This window comes from Panulirus ornatus, chromosome 47, assembly GCF_036320965.1.
Source record: "Panulirus ornatus isolate Po-2019 chromosome 47, ASM3632096v1, whole genome shotgun sequence".
Taxonomy (NCBI): Eukaryota; Metazoa; Arthropoda; class Malacostraca; order Decapoda; family Palinuridae; genus Panulirus; species Panulirus ornatus.
In genome coordinates, this window is record NC_092270.1 from 8,531,791 (window position 1) to 8,547,744 (window position 15,954).

Genomic DNA, 15,954 nt, shown 5'->3' on the forward strand with positions numbered 1-15,954 from the left:
TTTAATGTATGTATGACTCATGGTGAGGTGCCTGAGGATTGGCGGAATGTGTGCATAGTGCCATTGTACAAAGGCAAAGGGGATAAGAGTGAGTGCTCAAATTACAGAGGTATAAGTTTGTTGAGTATTCATGGTAAATTATATGGGAGGGTATTGATTGAGAGGGTGAAGGCATGTACAGAGCATCAGATTGGGGAAGAGCAGTGTGGTTTCAGAAGTGGTAGAGGATGTGTGGATCAGGTGTTTGCTTTGAAGAATGTATGTGAGAAATACTTAGAAAAGCAAATGGATTTGTATGTAGCATTTATGGATCTGGAGAAGGCTTATGATAGAGTTGATAGAGATGCTCTGTGGAAGGTATTAAGAATATATGGTGTGGGAGGCAAGTTGTTAGAAGCAGTGAAAAGTTTTTATCGAGGATGTAAGGCATGTGTACGTGTAGGAAGAGAGGAAAGTGATTGGTTGTCAGTGAAAGTAGGTTTGCGGCAGGGGTGTGTGATGTCTCCATGGTTGTTTAATTTGTTTATGGATGGGGTTGTTAGGGAGGTGAATGCAAGAGTTTTGGAAAGAGGGGCAAGTATGAAGTCTGTTGTGGATGAGAGAGCTTGGGAAGCGAGTCAGTTGTTGTTCGCTGATGATACAGCACTGGTGGCTGATTCATGTGAGAAACTGCAGAAGCTGGTGACTGAGTTTGGTAAAGTGTGTGAAAGAAGAAAGTTAAGAGTAAATGTGAATAAGAGCAAGGTTATTAGGTACAGTAGGGTTGAGGGTCAAGTCAATTGGGAGGTAAGTTTGAATGGAGAAAAACTGGAGGAAGTAAAGTGTTTTAGATACCTGGAAGTGGATCTGGCAGCAGATGGAACCATGGAAGCAGAAGTGAATCATAGGGTGGGGGAGGGGGCGAAAATCCTGGGAGCCTTGAAGAATGTGTGGAAGTCGAGAACATTATCTCGGAAAGCAAAAATGGGTAAGTTTGAAGGAATAGTGGTTCCAACAATGTTGTATGGTTGCGAGGCGTGGGCTATGGATAGAGTTGTGCACAGGAGGGTGGATGTGCTGGAAATGAGATGTTTGAGGACAATGTGTGGTGTGAGGTGGTTTGATCGAGTAAGTAATGTAGGGGTAAGAGAGATGTGTGGAAATAAAAAGAGCGTGGTTGAGAGAGCAGAAGAGGGTGTTTTGAAATGGTTTGGGTACATGGAGAGAATGAGTGAGGAAAGATTGACCAAGAGGATATATGTGTCGGAGGTGGAGGGAACGAGAAGTGGGAGACCAAATTGGAGGTGGAAAGATGGAGTGAAAAAGATTTTGTGTGATCGGGGCCTGAACATGCAGGAGGGTGAAAGGAGGGCAAGGAATAGAGTGAATTGGATCGATGTGGTATACCGGGGTTGACGTGCTGTCAGTGGATTGAATCAGGGCATGTGAAGCGTCTGGGGTAAACCATGGAAAGTTGTGTGGGGCCTGGATGTGGAAAGGGAGCGGTGGTTTCGGGCATTATTGCGTGGCAGCTAGAGACTGAGTGTGAGCGAATGGGGCCTTTGTCGTCTTTTCCTAGTGCTACCTCGCACACATGAGGGGGGAGGGGGGTGGTATTCCATGTGTGGCGAGGTGGCGATGGGAGTGAATGGGGGCAGACAGTGTGAATTCGTGTGCATGGGTATATATGTATGTGTCTGTGTATGTATATATATGTGTACATTGAGATGTATAGGTATGTATATTTATGTGTGTGTGTATACATTGTGTAGGGGGGTGCGTTGGGCCATTTCTTTCATCTGTTTCCTTGCGCTACCTCGCAAATGCGGGAGACAGCGACAAAGCAAAATAATAAAAAATAATGATAATATGTAGGTCGGGTTGGGCCATTCCTAGTCTGTTTCCATGGGATATATTTAGGGAAGCAGCGATGGCTTGTGCAAAAGATGCCTGTGGCATGAGAACGGTGGGAGGTGGGCAGATTAGAAAGGCTAGTGAGTGGTGGGATGAAGAAGTAAGATTGTTAGTGAAAGAGAAGAGAGAGGCATTTGGACGATTTTTGCAGAGAAATGGTCAAATTGCAAATGACTGGGAGATGTATAAAAGAAAGAGCCAAGAGGTCAAGAGAAAGGGCAAATGAGAGCTGGGGTGAGAGAGTATCATTAAATTTTAGGGAGAATAAAAAGATGTTTTGGAAGGAGGTAAATGTGCATAAGACAAGAGAACAAATGGGAACATTGGTGAAGGTGGCTAATGTGGAGGTAATGACAAGTAGTGGTGAAGTGAGAAGATGGAGTGAGTATTTTGAAGGTTTGTTGAATGTGTTTGACGATAGAGTGGCAGATATAGGGTGTTTTGGTCGAGGTGGTGTGCGAAGTGAGAGGGTCGGAGAATGATTTGGTAAACAGAGAAGAGGTAGCGAAAGCTTTGCAGAAGATGAAAGCTGGCAAGGCGGCAGGTTTGGATGGTATTGCATTGTAAATTATTAAAAAAAGGGGATGACTGTATTGTCGACTGGTTGGTGAGGATATTCAATGTATGTATGGTTCATGGATCAGTGCGCGAGGATTGGCGGAATGCTTGCATGGTGCCATTGTACAAAGGCAAAGGGGATAAAGGTGAGTGTTCTAATTACAAAGATATAAGTTTGCTGTGTATTCCTGGGAAATTATTTAGGAGGGTATTGTTTAAGAGGGTGAAGGTATGTACTGAGCATCAGACTGGGGAAGAGCAGTGTGGTTCAGAAGTGGTAGATGATGTGTGGATCAGGTGTTTGCTTTGAAGAATGCATGTGAGAAATACTGAGAAAAACAGGTTGATTTTTATGTAGCATTAATGGATCAGGAGGAGGCATATGATGGGTTGATAGAGATGCTTTGTGGAAGGTATTAAGAGTATATGGTGTGGGAGGTAAGTTGCTAGAAGCAGTGAAAAGTTTTTACCAAGGATGTAAGGCATTTGTACGAGTAAGAAGAGAGGAAAGTGATTGGTTCCCAGTGAATGTCGGTTTGCGTCAGGGGTGCGTGATGTCTCCTGGTTGTTTTATTTGTTTATGGATGGGGTGTTAGGGAGTTAAGGCAATAGTTTTGGAGAGGGGACAAGTATGCAATTACTTCCCATGCTCTATACTCTTAAAGACCTTCCACAAAGCATCTGAATGAACCCTATCATATGCCTTCTCCAGATCCATAAATGCTACATACAAATCCAAATGTTTTTCTTTTAGTATATCACATGCATTCTTCAAAGCAAACATCTGATCCACACTTCCTCTACCACTTCTAAAACCACACTGCTCCTCCGGAATCTGATGCATTGTAGATGCCTTTACCCTCCCATATAATTTTCCAGGAGTACTCAACAAACTTATGCCTCTGTAGTTTGAACACTCCCCTTTATCCCCTTTGCTTTTGTACAATGGCAGTATGCATGCATTCTGCCAATCATCAAGCACCTTCACCATGATCCATACATAAATTGAATATCCTTACCAACCAATCAACAACACAGTTACCCTCTTTTTTATTACATTCCACTGCAATACAATCCAAACCTGCCGCCTTGCTGGCTTTCATCTTTCGCTACCACTTCTCTGTTTACCAAGCCATTCTCCCTGACCCCCTCACTTTGCACACCACCCCGACCAAAAGACCCTCCTGCTGCTTTCTTTTATACATCCCCCAGTCATTTGCAATACTTTCCTGCAATTGTTGTCCAAACGCCTCTGTCTTCTCTTTCACTAACATCCCTACTTCATCTCACCACTAACTACCCTTTCTAATCTGCCCATCTTTCACTTTACTCATGCCATGTGCATCTTTTGCACAAGCCATCACTGCTTCCCTTAATACATCCCATTCTTCACCCACTCCCCTCACGTCATTTGCTATCACCTTTTGCCGTTCTACACTTAGTCTCTCTTGGTATTTACACAAGCCTCCTTTCCGAGTTAACTTACTCTCACCACTCTCTTCTCTCCAACATTCACTCTTCTTTTCTGGAAACCTCAACAAATCTTCACTTTCGCCCCCACAAGATAGTGATCAGACATCCCTCCAGCTGCCCCTCTCAGCACATTAACATCCAAGTCCCTCTTTTACATGCATATCAGTTAACACATAATCCAGTAATGCCCTTTGACTATCTCTCCTACTCTCATACATATACTTATGTATATCTCTCTTTTTAAGGCAGGCATTCCCAGTCACCAGGACTTTTTCAGCATAGAAATCCACAAGCTCTTCACCATGTCCATTTACAACACTGAACACCCCATGTACACCAATTATACCCTCAACTGCCACATTACTCACCTTCGCATTTAAATCACACATCACTATACCCCAGTCTTGTGCACCAAAGCTGCTAACTCACTCACTCAGCTGCTCCCAATACACTTGCCTCTCATGGTCTTTCTTCTCACGACCAGGTGCATTGGCATCAATAATCACCCATCTCCCTCCATCCACTTTCAGTTTTACCCACATCAGTCGAGAATTTACTTTCTTACACTCTGTCACATACTCCCGCAACAGCTACTTCAGGAGTAGTACTATTTTCCTTTGCTCTTGTCCTCTCACCAACCCCTGACTTTACTTCCAAGACTTTCCCAAACCACTCTTCCCCTTTACCCTTTAGCTTCGTTTCACCCAGAGCCAAAACATCCAGGTTTCTTTCCTCAAACATACTACCTGTCTCTCCTTTCTTCTCATCTTGATTACAACCACGCACATTCAGACACCCCAATCTGAGCCTTCAAAGAGGATGAGCAGTCCCCACTTGACTCCTTCTGTTTCTCTTTTTAGAAATTTAAATACAAGGAGGGGGGGGGGGGTTCCCAGTCACCCACTCCTGCCCCCTTTAGTTGCCTTCTATGACATGCAGGGAATACGTGGGAAGTATTCTTTCCCCCCTATCACATACTCCACTCAGTGACCTTACGTTTAAGCACAGTCATGTTCAGTAAACTTTTGGTGCTCATTTGCACGCATTGGTTCTCTGGATTCCACCTTCTTGAGGTTACACCATGAATGAAAAGTCACCTTTGGCAAGGCTATATGATTGGGAGTACTGTCTTATCAAAGAGCTTATCACTCCAAAGGAGTCTGCATTTCTTTGCTTCTGGAAGTAGTGTAACCTTGGGCAGCAGTATTCTTTAGAAAGGTCCTGGGTAAGACCAGGACTCTCATAGAAATTGGTCTTGGAATAATTGTAAATAAATTTGTACAGGTATTCATTCTTTTAACCAGTTAATTTGGGATTTTGAACATTTCACTTCTTGCAGCTCCTGATAGATCACAGCATCTCAGAGATAGCTAGAATTCCAGATCATTATCTTTTGTTTTTCCACACTCCAGCAGTTTATTGCTTGACGAGGAAGGAGTGTCATCACTGAAAAAGAGATGCTTTATTTTTTTGATTGGGGTTTATTTTGATGCGAGCACAATTTCATGGTATTTTTGCACAGTGCCTAGTGCAAGCAACTGTTTGCAAATAAATGCAGAACATTCTGTTCTGAAGTCTCTGAAAAGCATTCAGGATTTACCTTTTACATTATATTTGCATTCTTCCATTTTTAGATTATATTGAATGGACGTAATTTTTTTTTCTGATTCTTTGAATATAACAAGGATATCTTTAAAACTCAGGCAAAACGTAATCAGAAATTTTTGTGATACAACACAGTAGAAAAAAAACAAAAAAGGTGAAAGTTTGCTTTCCTCGTCATTCACAGTCCTGTGTCTGTACAGTTATACGTCATTGTACTGTATACTGCACATAGTTCATGGAAATAAGATTGACTTACTCTAAGTTATTTTTTGTATTAAGGCACATTCAAAAATTTTAACGAGCATTTCATTGATTCATGGTTATCAGTGCCTGTAAGAGTGACTGATGTTTCAAATACTTTTTTGTGTGGTTGCTTTTTTAAATGATTTAAAGCATTTTCTTGATTTTGTCTTCAGAGCCCCATCAAGGGTATGAACAACCCTTACAATCCTCACAACTTCGATGAATTCTATGCAAGTGAATATGGTGGCTGGGGTGAATCTCCTAAGAATCGGTTCCCTGGTGGCCCCATAGGCCGTGGACCTCCTCCCATGGGTCCAGGTGGACCAATGGGTCGAGGACCAATGGGTCCACCTGGTGGACCACCAGGTGGACCACCTGGTCCTCCTCCATTTGGAAGGCGTGGACCCATGGGTCCTCCACATGGCCCACCTCCTCATATGCGAGGTCCACCCAATGGGGACTTTGATGGGATGCTGAACAAGGGAGGCAAGCCCTTCATGAATGGCAGTGACCCTCACAACGGAGATTTACCCACAACTACAACTCAGGTCAGTTTTCCAAACATGCATCTTTTCATTTATGCTCAATGTTTTATGAATTTTCTTGGATCTCATCATATTTCTGAAAATCTTATAAGTTCATATAATGAGGTGCTGGTTATTTTAGGTTACGATACCCAAGGATGTAGCCGGAGCCATAATTGGGAAGGGTGGAGCAAGGATCCGTAAGATTCGGTCAGACTCCGGAGCTTCCATTTCCATTGAAGATTCACGGCCAGGAGCCACTGATCGTATCATCACCATCAATGGAAGTGAACCTCAGATCAAGCATGCCCAATATCTGCTTCAGCAGAGGTGAGTATATTTTACAGGTGGTGACTCCTACCTGCTGACAGATGGGTATGCTGTAGAAGGTGATATGCCTGCTAAATCCTTCATTGATTGAAAGTCATGGGGAATTTAGGCACCTGTTATGAAAGCATAATCTTGAAAGTAAAAAAAAAAATTCAATTATGGATTTTACCTGCTTTTAAGAGCATAAAAACTGTATGTGATGAGGTGCAGTCGTGTGCATGCAAATAGTAGTTCTTTTACTAACTGATCAAGAGTAGGTCTCATTAACTCAAGTACTGAGTTTTTATGGTAGTGTTTTTGTAGATAGTTATAGTGATAATTGTTTTAACGTTATTTTATTTATTTGAAACTGATATTGAATTAACATACCATATTAGCTTAGAATAAGGTTCTTCAAAACGTAGTACTGTACTTAATTTTCTTGTACACAATCATGAAGGGACAGTCTTTAAATATTTCTTTATGTTCAAATTTCATTTGTCAATTAATTATCATTTCCAATTTCCATGTAGGTACCCTTTTTGTGTGGCAATTAATTTTCTAGTATAGAAGTTCAAATCCCCATCAAGATAGCAGCTTAGATTTCTAACCAAGTCATTGGCCATAGGGTTATTTACATTACATTTTTCAAGTTAAGCCTTTATAGATAGTGTGAAGCAATTACCTTCATCAGGTTAATGGGAATTTTCATAATGGAAAGTTAATCTTGCCTTTCCCTAGATGACGTGTAATACCTTAGTTTGTTTCATATCTGGGTTGTGTTAGGAAGTATGCTTGAGAGATGATGTGCAGTATAATTATCTGGCATTGCCAGACTCACCCTGCTTGTGGTTACACTGCAAGTGAAATGTCACTACAGAAGAGTCCATCATTTCCCTGCTACTGATTGTAGCACAGCCATTGGAGAATGGGCTTTTGGGTTATATAATAATCATCTTTAATCTTTTCTTTAGTAGGTTTTGAATGGCCGTGAAGTGTTTATGTAGGTTAGGGCTCTCTTTTCCAAGTATATTTTTTGATGCTGTGATGTCTAATTTTCACATTTTTAGTGATGTGCTGGGAGTCTCAGTCTCACAGTAGAATTTGGGCTTCTTCAGACATCAGGACTTGATTAGTAATTTTAACTTTTGAATGACATTTCCCAAAACTAATATCTGCACCTTTACTGCTAAATGTTTTTTCATACTGAAAATTTTGTGTTGAATTTTTGTTGGTAGTCCAGGTTTATTTGTCAGTGGAATGGCCCAATTCTCTACACAGTAATAAATCTAAATGAAGAAAATAAAGAACATCTTACGAGGCCCTTGAACATTTTTATATTACCATGAAGTTTCCTTTTAAATGTATAATCATAACTTGATTTTTCAAATTTTGTCTTAAAGACCTTACCCCTCAAATGGTGAAAAGTAATGGTCTGCCTAAATAGATAAAAATTTTTCAGCTTATATTTCGCTAACATAAGGCCTTTTCACTCTTCATCCCAAATCCAGCAGTACATTTTAGTGAAAAAAAAATCCAGCAGTTTATGTAAAACTGTTTTAATCTTCATTAATTCTATTCTTACCTCATAAGAAGTTTAGGTGAGAGTTTTAAAATGAGTCATTATTTCACACCAGTAATTGAAAAAAAGGTTAAATTTAAAGGGAAAACATATTCATACAGAACTTTTGCTTTGAGTTTGGCTGCAAACCGTTATAAAGTAATCTTGCATGATCATGATGGTAGCTTTAAATCCATTGTAGCTTGTAACAGTCAAACATATAGTGTATCATGATGAAAAATTCAGTAGTCAACCTTGTGGCAGTTAGGAAGGAAATACATGTAGAGCTTGTTGTGCATAAGTTGAGGCATTTGCAGTGTTTAAGGCTATGAAGTATGTTAACAGCATAGAAACATGATTTTATATTGACTTAATCATACTCATGTCCAGTGAATGTGTTTTCCTTTGAAAGAGTAATTTCTGATTTATAATAACGGTTTTGTTAGCACACAGCCAACTAAATTTGCTATGTGTAAAATTGTCTCAAAGGTAAAGCCTTCATTTCTTTTTTGATAAGGATTCTGTCATTCTGCCACAAAATTAAGGCTGTTGTTAACTGTTTATGCCAAAAGTCTATCATCACACAGCATTGGATGAGTGGTTTGCTGCTGTCCTCAAATTAACTTAACAAATACACAACTGAGTGCTGAAGTGGATTGGGTCAATCAAGGTTTGTGTGAACAGGTTATAGTTTGTTTATTAGTGAATCCACCTTTTTCAAGATAAATATTGTATGTCATTTGGCAGTGCTGGTTGCATTTTCTCTAGTGATGCCAAACTAACCTCTGACTGAATTAGCAACTAACAACGCTCGACTAACAACCTCACTCAACTTACAACTAACAGCAGGCTCATGTGGTGTGGAAGACTAGTGATTTTGTTGTTTGGTGCTAGATAACAAGAAATCACTAATCCTCCTACTGCATTGGTCACTAACCTGCATGGCAAGGGAAAATTGGTGGTGGTGGTTCTGCTATTGCTACTTCTGCTGCTGCTACTGCTGCTGATGTTGATGCTGATGCTACTGTTGCTGCTGCTTCTACTGCTGCTGCTCTTGAGTGCAGCTGCTACTACTGAATTAATGCTTAAATTTGAAACAGGCTACCACAAACATAAATACCACAATAAGCAGGCTCTGTATCTATGAAGAATTAACTAAAGACTGAAATATACGACAGCCTTACGTGGTTAAATGCCTAAATATTCATGGATGTTGAACATTTGCAAGAGATGATATTAACAAGATGTAAAATAGAACTTAATCAAATTTCATTTCACTTATGGTAATAGATCTGGGCTAGAATACTCTTCTTGTTGAGTTACAGGTAATATATGATTACATAAAAAATTCCAGTTTTAGTATGTATATATATATCTATGATGTACATATATGGTTTGTAGGGGTGTGTGAGATACAGAGAATAGAAGAGGGTGGACGTGTTGAACATTAAATGCCTAAGGCCAACGGTGAGATGGGTATGTAAGGAAAGACGTCGCAAGGGAGAGGTTTGGTAGGAAGTCTAGTATGATTTAGAAAGCAGAACATGGTATGCTGAAATGGTTTGGATATATAGAGAGGATGAGTGAGATGATTAAGAGAGTTTACTTGTCAGTAGTTGAGAGAACAAGAAAAAAGGGGAAATCCAAAGGGAAAGGTTGAAGTGGAAGCTGCTTTGAATGCTTGAGGTCCGAACACTCAGAAGGAAGTAATGCATGCAAGGGATGAAGTGAATTGGAGTGGTGTGTTACATAGAGGGTGATGTACTGTCAGGGAACTGAGCTAGGCTGTAATGAAGCAATCACTGGAAATTAAGGAGAAGTACGTAGGGCCCAGTTATGGATAGGATATTGTGGTTTTCATACATAATACATGACGGTTATAGAATGGATATGAGCAAATGAGACCATTTCTTCATTTGTTCGTGGCACTACTTCACTGATGCTGGAAATGGAAAATAAGCATGAGTATACATATACACATACTTTTTTTTTATACATGTTCACCATTTCCTGCATCAGCGAGGTAGCACCAGGAACAGACATAGAAGTGGCTTCATTCACTCACTTTCAAAATTTATCTGTAATGTATAATGCACTGGAACTAGAGCCCCTGTCCACAACCTGGCCCTACAGACTGTTTTGTGGTTTCCACTTCATATGCCCTGTATCAGCCAATTGACAGTGCATTGTCCCTTGTGTACCACATCTTTTCACTTTGCTCTATCCCTTGCATGGCTTATGCCCTTCAGGCCCTGAACCTTTAAGGCATCTCGCTCCATTCTTTCACCTTCTCCTTGGCTTCTTCACTTTCCTTGTTACCTCCACTTAGTAATCCTCTTCTCATGCAAACTCTTCTTAAATCCAAACTGTTTCAGAACACCCTCGTCTGCTCTCTCATACATACCCTTGCTACTACTACACCTTTCTTACCCTGTCATTTCTTATTCAATCAACCCTCCTCGTGCTTCGTATTGTCCTCAAGCATTTCATTTCTAACACGTTCACCCTTTTCTTTACATATTTGCCTATGGCCCATGCCTTGAATCCATACAGCACCAACGTGACTGCTGTACCATCAAACATACCCATCTTTGCCCTTAAAGACAGTGACCACTCTTTCCACACATTCCCCAGTGTGCACTGGACCTCAGCTCCCTTACCCACCTTATGGCATATATCAGCTCCCATAGAGCCATTTGCTGTCATATCCATTCACAGGTGTCTGAAACACTCCACTTCCTCCAAGGTCTCTCCACTCAAACTCACTCACAATAACTTATGTATCTTCACGAAACCTAATAACTCTCCACTTATTCACATTTGCTCACAACTTTCTTCATTCATACACACTCCCAAACTCACACATCAGCTTCCGCAATTTCTCATTTGAATCTGTTATCAACAAGTGACTGACTAACCTCCCATGCCCCCCACCCCTGACAGACAGCATACCTGCTCCACTGTCCTAAGGCCCTAGCATTCACCACCCTCATTACTCCATCCATAAACAAATTATATAGCCATGATGATATCACACACCTGACACAGATCCACCTTCACAGGGAACCACTCCCTTTCTTCCTTCCCTTTCACTGATTCAAACACCTTTACTCCTGTATCATATATTTGCAATGTCTTCCTCAGAGCATTTCTGTTAACCCTATCAAACTTTTTCTCCAGATCCATAAACATACAGGTCCTGTTTCCATGAGTATTTCTTGAGCACATTCAACAAAGCAGACACATGAGCCACTATTGAAGCCACATACTTCCAACCCAGTGCATGACTCCTGCCTTTCAGTCACCATTCACCCATTCAACCATACACTTTACCAGCAACACTCAGCAAAATTTTTTCCTCTTTAATCTGAACATTCACTTTTGATCCCTTTATACATTGGCACTATACAGGCATTCTGCCAATCCGAAGGCAACTGATTGTGAGCCATACAGGCACTGAAAATCCTAATTGACCGATCAGCAGCACAATCACCTTCTTTTATAAGAAATTGAAGTATTGTCCCACCCATCTTGTTTGCTGCATATTATCTTAAGCAATCCTTAACTTAATGACCTTGCTTTTATTGATATTTAAATTTAACTTTCTCCATTTACACTCTCCCAAAGTCAATGTGCAACTAGCTTTGTGTCATTAGCAAACAACAAATGACTCGTTCAAGGTACCCTTTCTGTCTGTAAGCCCCTTTCATTCACCTCCTTCACGGCCCAGTCCATGAACAAATTAAACAGCCACGGTGACATCACACACCCCTACCACAACCCTCCTTCACTTGGAACCACCTGCCCTCCTCTTTTCCTTCTCGCACACATGGCAGTCTTTTGATAAAAACTTATCATTGTTTCTCACATCTTTCCTCCCACACCACATATTTGCAGCACTGTCCCTAGAGCATTTCAGTCATCCGTATCATATACTTTCTCCACATCCACAAATGCTGCATACATGTACTTCTGTTACTCCAAGTATTTCTTGCACACATTCTTCAAACACATGAGACACACACATCATCTACCACTCCTAAAGAAGCCAAATTGTTCCTCCCTAATCTGAAGCTTTGTGCCTGCCCCCATCCCTTCACTCACCGCTCTCCCAACAACTTACCAGCTGTACTCAACAAACTTTTACCTCGGTAATTTAAGTATTCACTTTTATCCCCCTTGCTTTTATACAGTGGCACTATACAGGTATTCCAGGCACCTCACCATGAGCTATTTTACTCTGAAAATCCTTGCCAACCAATCAACAACACAGTCATCCCTTTCTTAAGGAATTCACATGCAGTCCTGTCCACTCTTTAGCCTCTTTGCTGCACTTTATCATACATAAGGTTGCCATGACTCAGTCACTTCCATACCTTCATGTCCAAAACATCCCTCATCTGCCATCAAACATGTTCAGCAGTCCTTCAAAATACTAACAGATCTCCTCATCACCAATTTCTGTCTGTTACCACATCTCCATTTGCCCTTTTCAACCATGTTTCCATAAATTCCCACTTGTATCAGCCAACCCACCAACTGCCTCTCATCACATTCACATCCAAGGGTTTCTCTTTTGTATGCCAGTCATTTAGTACATAATTCAGTGATGCCCACATTTCATCACCCCTACGCACCCACCTAAGCTTGTGTATGTCTCCCTTTTTAAACAACGTATTCTAAGTCACCAGTCTTTTTTCAGCATACAACTCCACAAGGTGTTACCCATTTTTATTTACAAGAATAAGTACCCCATACCCTCCAATCGTATATCACTCATCTGTCACATACGTTACTCTTGCATTCAAATCACCCATCACTAATACACCGTCCTTTGTATTAAAATTGTTGACACATTTACTTGGCTCCTCCCAAAATGCTCACTTCATTTCTATAGTCCTCTCATCTCCAGGTGCATAAGCACTAATGATCACCCACCACTTGTAATGCACTTTCATTTTTACCCACATTTGTGTGGGGCTCTTTTCTTAACTCCAGCAGCTCTTGTCCTCACACCAACCCCAAACTTTATCCTAAACCATTCCCAAATTGTTCCTCTCCCTTCTCATCTTGGTTACATCCACACATTCGGACACCCCAGGTTGAGCTTTTGAGAATGGTGAGCACTCTTCACTTCGGCTCATTCTTTTGTTCCAACATCTAGGAGATAAAAATACAGTGAGGGGAGAGTTTCCAGCTCTCCCAACTCTTGCCCATGTTCTTTGCCTTCTACGACATGCGGGAAGTCCTTGGAACCTGTTTTTCTCCCCATCTTCAGGAGGTTTTTTATATTTACAGTACCCCAGGACCAATTTCTGTGAGAGTCCTTGTGTTATCCAGGACCTCCTAAAAGCTACTGTAACAGGGAAATGTGGACTCGTTTGGAGTAAGATGTTCTTTATGAGACTACTCCAAATAACTCAGCTTTGCCAAAGTTGTCTTTCACTTGGTAACACCTCCTCAAGGATGTACATGTATACATATTTCCTTTTTCATACTGTTTTATGCATTAGCAAGATAGCACCAGGAACTAAGAGTCATGTAATGCACTATATATATATATATATATATATATATATATATATATATATATATATATATATATATATATATATATATATATTTTTTTATACTAATCGCCATTTCCCGCATTAGCGAGGTAGCGTTAAGAACAGAGGATGAGGACTGGGCCTTTGAGGGAATATCCTCACCTGGCCCCTTTCTCTGTTTCTTCTTTTGGAAAAAAAAAAAAAATGAGGGGAGGATTTCCAGCCTCCCGCTCCCTTCCCTTTTAGTCGCCTTCTACGACACGCAGGGAATACGTGGGAAGTATTCTTTCTCCCCTATCCCCAGGGATAATATATATATATATATATCCTGGGAATAGGGAAGGAAGAATACTACCCACGTATATCCTGCGTGTCGTAGAAGGTGACTAGGAGGGGTGGGAGTGGGGGCTGGAAATCCTCCCTTTCTGTTTTTACCTCCCAAAAGAAGGAACATAAAAGGGGGCCAAGTAAGGATTTTCCCTTGAAGGCTCATTCATCTGTTCTTGATGCTACCTCACTAGTGTGGTAAATGGCAAATATGTGTGTGTGTGTGTATGTGAATGATGCCTTTTCTTTGTTCCTGGTGCTAATCAAATGAATATATATATTTATTTTACATATTTATTATTTATTTATTTATTTATTATACTTTGTCGCTGTCATCCGCGTTAACGAGGTAGCGCAAGGAAACAGACGAAAGAATGGCCCAACCCACCCACATACACATGTATATACATACACATCCACACACATCACACATACATACCTATACATCTCAATGTATACATTTATATACACACACAGACATATACATGTATACACATGTACATAATTCATACTGTCTGCCCTTATTCATTCCTGTTGCCACCCAGCCAAACTTGAAATGAAAACCCCCTCCCTTGCATGTGCGTGAGGTAGCGCTAGGAAAAGACAACAAAGGCCACATTCATTCACTCAGTCTCTAGCTGTCATGTATAATGTATATTTATTTTTTTAATTATCTTGGAACCGATTTCAGTAAAGAGTCCTGGTAGTACTCAGGATCTCTTTAAAGGCTTATGCAGCTCACAACTGCACTACTTCCAGTAGTAAGGGAATGTAGACTCCTTTGGAGTGAGTTTTTTGACATGTGTACTGCCAAAGGGTCTCTTACCGCTGTAATCCCTTGATAAAAATTGATGATCACTACTTCTTGCAGCTTTCCTCCCACACCATATATTCCACAGGGATTCTCTCTCAACCCTATCATATGCATTCTCCAGATCCATAAGTGCCACATACATATCCATCTGTTTCTCTCAAGTAATCTCTTTTAACTGTACCATATGCTTTCTCTGGATCCATAAATGCCACATACACATCCATCTATTTCTCTCAAGGAATATCTTTCAACCTTATCAAATGCTTTCTCCAGATCCATAAATGCCTCACAGATCCATCTGTTTCTCAAAGTATTTCTCATGCATTCTTGAAAGCAAACACCTAATCCATACTTACTTTGGAAACCATACTGCTCCTCCGAGTTGATGCTCATTGTATGCCTTCACTCTCTCGGTCATTACCCTCCCATACAACTTAACAGTTATTACTTAGCAAACACTTAAATTTATTTCCCTTGTATCTATACTTTCTTCATCCCACTACTCGTTACCCTTTCTAATCTGCCTACCACCTACCTTTCGCATGCCACGTTTACCTCTCATACATGCTAGCACTGCTCCCCTAAATATTACCCACTCCTCACCCAGTCTCCTTGCTTCATTTACTCTCACCTTTTGCCATTCTACACTCAGTCTATCATGGTGTTTCTCCATATATCTTCTCCCAGCTCACCTACTCTTACCACTCTCTCCTCATAGGTATTGTCTCCTCTTTTCCTAAAACCGCTACAAATATTCACCCTCGCCTACACATGATAGTGCTCAGACAACCCACCAGCTGCCCCACTCAGCACATTTACATCCAAAAGTTTCTCTTTACACACGTATCAATTAATGTGTAATTCAATAATGCCCGCTGATCATCTTTCTTACTCATTTACATATACTTGTGTATGTCCTTTTTAAACCAGGTATTTCCAATCACCAGTCCTTTTTCAGCACACAACTCTACTGGCTACACACCATTTCCATTCATAACAATGAATACCCCATGCCCCAAATTTTATGCTTAATGCTACATTACTCACCTTCAAATTTAAATCACCCATCACTAATATGCAGTTTCGTGCATCAAAACT

The 15,954-nt window shown here is 40.6% G+C and overlaps 1 protein-coding gene across 14 annotated transcripts in view; it reads left to right on the plus strand.

The window, feature by feature from the left end:
* LOC139763508 (heterogeneous nuclear ribonucleoprotein K-like) overlaps positions 1–15,954 on the plus strand; it is a 430,043-nt gene that overhangs the window by 410,370 nt on the left and 3,719 nt on the right. For 9 of the 14 annotated variants that reach the window (XM_071689654.1, XM_071689656.1, XM_071689651.1 and 6 more), the window contains 2 exons: positions 5,946–6,320; positions 6,439–6,626. In XM_071689654.1, coding sequence (XP_071545755.1) covers positions 5,946–6,320; positions 6,439–6,626 — 563 coding nt within the window. Of the gene's footprint in view, positions 1–5,945; positions 6,321–6,438; positions 6,627–8,753; positions 8,837–15,954 lie in introns of all 14 variants that reach the window. The other 5 variants (XR_011716173.1, XR_011716172.1, XR_011716174.1 and 2 more) reach the window with 1 other exon arrangement.